At 42.3% G+C, this 6,366-nt stretch overlaps 2 protein-coding genes across 2 annotated transcripts; one reads left to right on the top strand and one right to left on the bottom strand.

The window, feature by feature from the left end:
* The first annotated feature begins 557 nt into the window (after nt 1-557).
* rsph9 (radial spoke head component 9) lies at nt 558-2,485 on the top strand. The gene is made up of 5 exons (XM_019882737.1): nt 558-1,026; nt 1,095-1,251; nt 1,519-1,648; nt 1,739-1,885; nt 2,258-2,485. The coding sequence occupies exons 1-5, from the start codon at nt 800-802 to the stop codon at nt 2,416-2,418; spliced, it is 822 nt and encodes a 273-aa protein (XP_019738296.1). The 5' UTR covers nt 558-799; the 3' UTR covers nt 2,419-2,485.
* An 80-nt stretch (nt 2,486-2,565) lies between these two features.
* Nucleotides 2,566-4,414, bottom strand: mrps18a (mitochondrial ribosomal protein S18A). The gene is made up of 6 exons (XM_019882743.1): nt 4,230-4,414; nt 4,037-4,068; nt 3,434-3,538; nt 3,219-3,342; nt 2,839-2,908; nt 2,566-2,754 (listed from the first exon to the last, which is right to left on the bottom strand). Exons 1-6 carry the CDS (start codon nt 4,372-4,374, stop codon nt 2,610-2,612), a joined length of 621 nt encoding a protein of 206 aa, XP_019738302.1. The 5' UTR covers nt 4,375-4,414; the 3' UTR covers nt 2,566-2,609.
* Nucleotides 4,415-6,366: the final 1,952 nt, after the last annotated feature.

Below are 6,366 nucleotides of genomic sequence, written 5' to 3'. Positions count from 1 at the left end.
TTTCAGGCCTCTTTGAGAGGGACATTTTGACGTCTGATTAGAGAAACTTTTGGTTGGAAACAAGCCAACGTGTTGGGTCGGACAGGTATCGTTGCAAAAATAATGCAAAGCGTTGCACTTGGAATGTACAGTTCTATCAGCAAATGCAGTTTTTCTTTGTTTTTTTTTAGTTCATGTAACAAAAGACAAACCAGTTTGCGCCGACGGGAGAGTTTATGACTTCTGGGTTGTCGTTTTGTATCTCTTAGTGTCGTTCACATTGTAATCAACGCCATTTGAAATCACGTTTGCGCGCTCGTAAATGACGTCAGGGGAAAAAAACTTCGCACGCCAATCAAATGACGTGTTATTGGCAACGAGAAAGTTACGCGCTGTCATGTGATTATGAGCACGCTTTTGAAACACACACCGGGTTACAGCAATAAAAGTTTATATTCTCCAAGTTGTAGTTCAAAACGTTCAACGTGTAGTTTCTGTCTCTTAAAACAGCGCTGATATATTCAAATATTCTGAATGACGTCACATTAGTTGCTCTGCGTGACCAATCAAATGGTTTGTTGAAACGTTGCCAGGACAACCCGGAACCAACAGCCAAGTCCACACGCTCAAAAAAAAGTGACGCTAAAACCATTACTAGTTCAGAGAAAAATGACGCCCAAAACGAACCATTAGCTAATAATTTGTGACGAGCGGGTTTACTAAAACAGTAACGACCAAACTCCCTGCCCGGAAGCGTTGTCTGGCGCTAGCTAGCGAGCTAATAACGGTTCAGACAGTGCTAACAACAACTACATTGACAATGGACGCTAATTCGTTATCCTATTCGTTGGAGCTGGTTGCGGGTAGCGGGTGCATTTTGAACACGGAGCAGAGGGCGGCTCTGCAAACTTCACTGATTATCTTGAAGAAAAACTACAAGTTCAATCGAGTGTTATTCTGGGGCAAAATACTCGGTTTAAAAGAGCACTATTTCATCGCTCAGGGGAGAAGGGATGACGAGCTGAAGGACACGCAGCATTTCTACAGGTAGCAGCTTTATTTATTTGCGTTTTAAAACCGCACGCGTTTACATTCCTCACGGTGTGATCTTCCAGCTTCAATTGTATCGATTGGTTCCTGATCCCCACGACCACAACCGAAATGATCGAGGACGTTTCCAAAACAGCAAAGGGCCGATTCGAAGGCGACCCATCATTTGTGTACGAGTCCAGACAAGCGGAAAGACTTGATCCTTCAGTGGAGGAGTCGACAGTGAGTACCATCTTGAGTTATCCCATTTAGATGAGGTTTGTACCCACAAAGTGAATACGTGCATGTTAAAGTATTTTTTGTCCAACTTTTCAAACAACAACAAATAGGCCACAATAACTCACTCTAAAACATATTGAGGATTGGGCAGGTCACATTTCCAGGTGGATTTCGTTCTGGTCGTGGGCTAAAAATCTGTACCTGGTTTTCATGATTGCACTCGAGGAACAAATCCAGTTTGTATCCACTTCAATTTGTTCTTGTGTTCAGACCAAAGTGACGGAGGAGACAAGGCTGGCGGTGACGGTTCACCACATCAACGAAGACGCTTCTGTGGTACCGCGGGGCGCCTTCATTAACAGCACGCACGGCGTCGTCCAGATCAATCGCAGCTTTGGCGGTGAGAGTGGCTTCAAATTGCTTTCTTGTGTGAACGCAAAGCTGCTTAGCAGGGGAAAAAAAAAACATGAAAACAATGTCTGTCCCTCAGGCCTCTCTAACACTCAGGCAGGGAAACTTGAAAATTTTCTTCACTTTGCTCAGCCCAAGAACCTGAAGAAGAAGTCCCTGTTGGAGATGGCTGATTTGAACCCCGCTTTGGACTTTCTGGATCCGCTGAGTGAGGACATTCCGAAAGGTGAAAGCAAAATTTGACATCAAGTTGGGAGTACGGCGTTGGCTTAAGTTGAACGTTGCAGTGTTTGAAGATACATTTGTTTTGTGTTCCAGTTTTACTTCAACTTGCTTTTGCTTCTTATTTGACAAACTACCCTCAGGGATGTTATTCAATAGTCTCCGATTTCTTGTCAGAAAGAGAGAAACAGAAACATATTAAGTTGAAATGGATTTCGAATGTGTGGGTTGGGAGAAACTCGAAAAATGTTTCTTCATATGGTCTTTACATCGCAGATTTTCACATATGTCTGGAATGTATCCTACGTGATGAACTGAGGTTCACTCTAGGTAGTAACGTGATGCGCACTAATTGTTCCCATCTTTGTGCGTGTAGGATCGTGGAGCCTTCAGTTTGAGAGTGCCAACAAAGTGTGCGTGATTCGCAGCCTGCTGTGGTTGGGCCTGACCTTCTACCACGTACCCATGACACCGCTGCACGGATTCATCTACATCGGCTACGGGACCAAGAACTTGGACCTGCCCTTCATGCTTTAAAAGAGAGATGTGGTGTACCGCAGGATAAAATGTATTTGTCTTACCGTTTCATTCAATCTGAATGATTTTAAAAAAAATGAAAGATCAACAAAGCATATTTTTATTTGCCCACCAACGGCCCTTTCGTCTCCATAAATACTTTAAGGGTTTTTTTTTTTAAACAAACCAACTAGCTGCAGCGCAAGGATTCTTCAGTGTTTAATGTGAAGGGGCTTGGGACCGTATCGCACATTGTCCTTGAGCAGAGGGCTTCCGACCGCCATGCGTTTCTTGCACCACTTTAGCCCGCGTTTGTAGATGGGCTTGACAGATCTAATGGACCAGCGGGTCAGGTATCTGCACGGGGGTGGACAGACGGAGCTTTTAGTGTAATACATAACGCTCTGTGCAGAAGAAACAAAACGCGTGTGTTGGCGTCACCTGTTGAGTTGCGGTTTGGGCTTCGGGACGTGGCCCTCTGGAAGTTTGGGTCGGTGGTCGGGAAGCAAACCTCGGAACCAAAACAAAAAGGACTGTTGTTAACAAGTCGTCAGGTAGCGTCAATGGCTATCATTAACCTACACTCGTGTAGTCGTCATATTGTAACACAATAACTGTCTAAAAAAAAAAAAAAAAAAACACTTGTCGGCCATTTTTAACAAAAGCTAATGGAGAAAGAATATGTATGGCAGGTATTGAGCATGCCTTCTTGTGTCACACGATCATGTATTTTTACCCCGCTGCACAATCCAATTGTATGCCATAATTATTCAGGACCATTGTAAATCAAGGCCCCTCTTTGAGAACCAAGGTACACACACCTGCTCTGTGAGCCATCTGCACACACACGGCAACCTTGCGATGCTCTTCAGGACAAAGACCGGTGATTCTTTTGGGCAGCATCCCTCCATCTGATCTGATGAACTGACTGAGCAGCAATACATCCTGTCAAAGTAGGACAGAAAAAAAAAACACAAAACAAGGTTTTTAGAGGTGACTCAGTTATTACCCACGACAACATTTTGATATAATTTACAGTGTAGTTGTATTTGTTCTGCAGGTTCCATCTATAGATCGGACACTTGGCGGTGGGATTTGGTGGTTCGGGTGCGGCTGCAGTGTCCAATATTTTTCCTTCCATCTGAAAGACATTTTTGAAAATTAGTTTGGCACATTTGCTCAGATTTGCAAGAAACATTTTCATCTTGGATGTCTTCGATAATTGTCCTTCACTACGGCTGCTTCAAGTGCTTGGTTCCATTTAAAGCACATATCACTTTTTTTTTCTGTGTGTCTATCTCCGTGTACATTTGAAGTGACAAACTATTTCCTCTATCAATCTTTAGAAATACATTACATTATACACAATATTGATAATGCATCGGATATTTGCTGACAACTACAGCTAATGCATCTTAGTTGAGAGTAACTACCACTTTGATGACGGTCATTGTCATTCTAAATAATTACATTTAAAAAAAAAAAAAAAGACAAACTATACATCTAGGACAACCACGTCTACATGTTGTGTTGGATAAAACGTAGTGTAACTCCAAACTGCCAGGAGCATATAAAGAAGCACCCTAACACAACGGATATGAACAGGAGATTTCATAAACAAATGGATGTTTGTACTTACGGTCACCGTTTGACCCTCACGCTTTTCCACGACTGTAGAAACAAACAAGGGGAAACATTTGACATTGTAGCGCCTTAATATTCAGATTATTTCAAAAGAATAAGGAAGCGTCTCGTTGAAAATCATGTCGATCTATGTACAGCATATAGCCACACACGCACACTATTCTTAAAATTGCGCGAAACCGTCTCACCTTGACGGATTCCTCTCCTCTGACTAACCGAATGCGACAACGGTGGCACTTGTATCCTTTGCAGCGAAATGATCTGTGCGCTTATACCACAGTTAAAAGACGTGAATGAACTCCAGACGGACCGCAGAAGACCGCGGGCCGCCATGTTGGATTTCTGACCTTGCTCGCTTCCGCTGGCGAGATTAAAAAACAGCGACGCGAGCGGTCAGGATGTGTAACTGCAGAGACCAGGTGACAAGAAAACTGAATTTGTCATGGGTTGACATTGTTGCATGAGAAGTGCGAACGAAATTACACAAACAAATCTATATTTGCACTGTCTGGTAACATTGGGACTAATAAGTAACCCAGGGTAAACAGTGAAAGAACACTGACGCAGTGTGCATCACCCACATTATCTTTTGATAATAATGTTGAATCAGTGGTGGGCCCTGCATTTGGTACCTGGGCCTTGCGTGGGAATTTACCCAATGTAATCTGCCTCTAAATACTGCCACTGTCAAATTGTGATTGCAGAAACCATCACTTCGATACAAAAACATAACATAACAGCACACAACTGTGCCACGCACTTTTGAATTAATAGTTAAGTAAATGCAGGACAACGATATGAAAAATACATTATACTTATCACGGGTGATGATTATTCACTGTGTTTGTGCATATTGATACATGCGTCTTTTGTTAGTCTAAATTGGTTGTAAATTTTGCTATGATTCAGAGGATGGAAAAATACTGGCCCGGATTAAAACAGCCTCTTTGCTAATATTATGTCCAGTAGTTTAAGTGACATTGGTCAGCAATGTTGAATTGAGCAATGGACAAAACTAACATCCAAATGCAAAAGCCCCCCCCAAAAAAAGAGTTCAGTTACTGTCAAATTAAACATAAAACAAAGCGAAATACGCACCGTGTATTTAAAACAACCACTTAGCTTAGCCTTTGGTATGCTAATTTAACGCTAATGCTAATACAGGCAATGATTGTTGCGAATAAGCCTTGAAGCGATGGATTTGAAACGATCCAGCAACATATGTACAGGAACAATAGTACTTTCCGTCATATACAGTACTGTTTTCTATATGAACACTTGAGTTCTTTGCAAGACATGGCCGACTGCAATGTGATTGGCTGACTGCAACGTCAAGACAGGAAACGCATGTGAAGCAAGTATGAATTGGCTTTTATCCCGCCCCATACGCAATGCAACAGGTCGAGGCAAATAGCGAAATAAAAACCACTCACTCCTAACTTACTATGAGATAACTTCTGTTGTGAAATGGCACTATACAGTCAAAATAAAATGCAAAATGGACACAACCTGACTTTGATTAAACACCCCCCCCCTCCCCGACCCCAACTGTGCGAATACAATCCACTTGAGTTTCTTGAATTTATTCTTTCCTGGCTTTCAAGCAAAAAGTTTACACAGCCAAGAGGAAATTCCTTTTCAATCTCAAAATTTATGGGTACCTATAGGGACTTTTATCAGAAACAGGATGTGCAAGATGGGTCGAGATGGAACTGGAGCTAATCTATGATCACAGCTTTGAAGCACAACGCCGGCTGAAAATTAAACACAAGGGAGGAGAATACAACGTGGAATCGGAGGGAAAAGTGCTTGTCATAAATGTGTAAAGTGTAAATATTAACACTACAAGAGGAAGCGAAAGCATGTGTCTCCAATGACTATTTAAATATTATGCGCCAGGGGGAATAAACGCGCAAAATTTACGACGTCCTTTTTGTGTGTCCGCGTTGCGTGGAATCAAAACAAATATGAGGTCATGCTGCTTCGCTCGCGCCGAGGAGGGGAAATGAACAATCTGGTCAACAGTGGTTGTGAAACAAGATGAGGCTCTGTTTTGCAAACCAAAAGATGCTGGTTCGGGGAAAAAGAGAAAAAAGACAAAGAGTATTTTTACCTCTTGAAACCGCCACGCTTTCAACCTTGTTTTTTTTTGTTTGCCGTTATCACGTTGCCGCATCTGCTTGCGTCGAGCCAGCGGGCGTTTCACCTGCGTGGACACAATAGCTTCCTTTATTTTCTTTTTCACCTCTGATTGCCCTCGACTTTGATTGTCACAAATGTTTCAAAAAAATAAACAACAAAATAGCATCACATCGAATGCCTCAT

Source organism: Hippocampus comes, unplaced genomic scaffold (genome assembly GCF_001891065.2).
Source record: "Hippocampus comes isolate QL1 unplaced genomic scaffold, H_comes_QL1_v1.1 scaffold5, whole genome shotgun sequence".
NCBI classification, from domain to species: domain Eukaryota; kingdom Metazoa; phylum Chordata; class Actinopteri; order Syngnathiformes; family Syngnathidae; genus Hippocampus; species Hippocampus comes.
The sequence above is the reverse complement of the archived record's forward strand: the minus strand, read 5'-3'. Positions and strand labels throughout refer to the sequence as shown.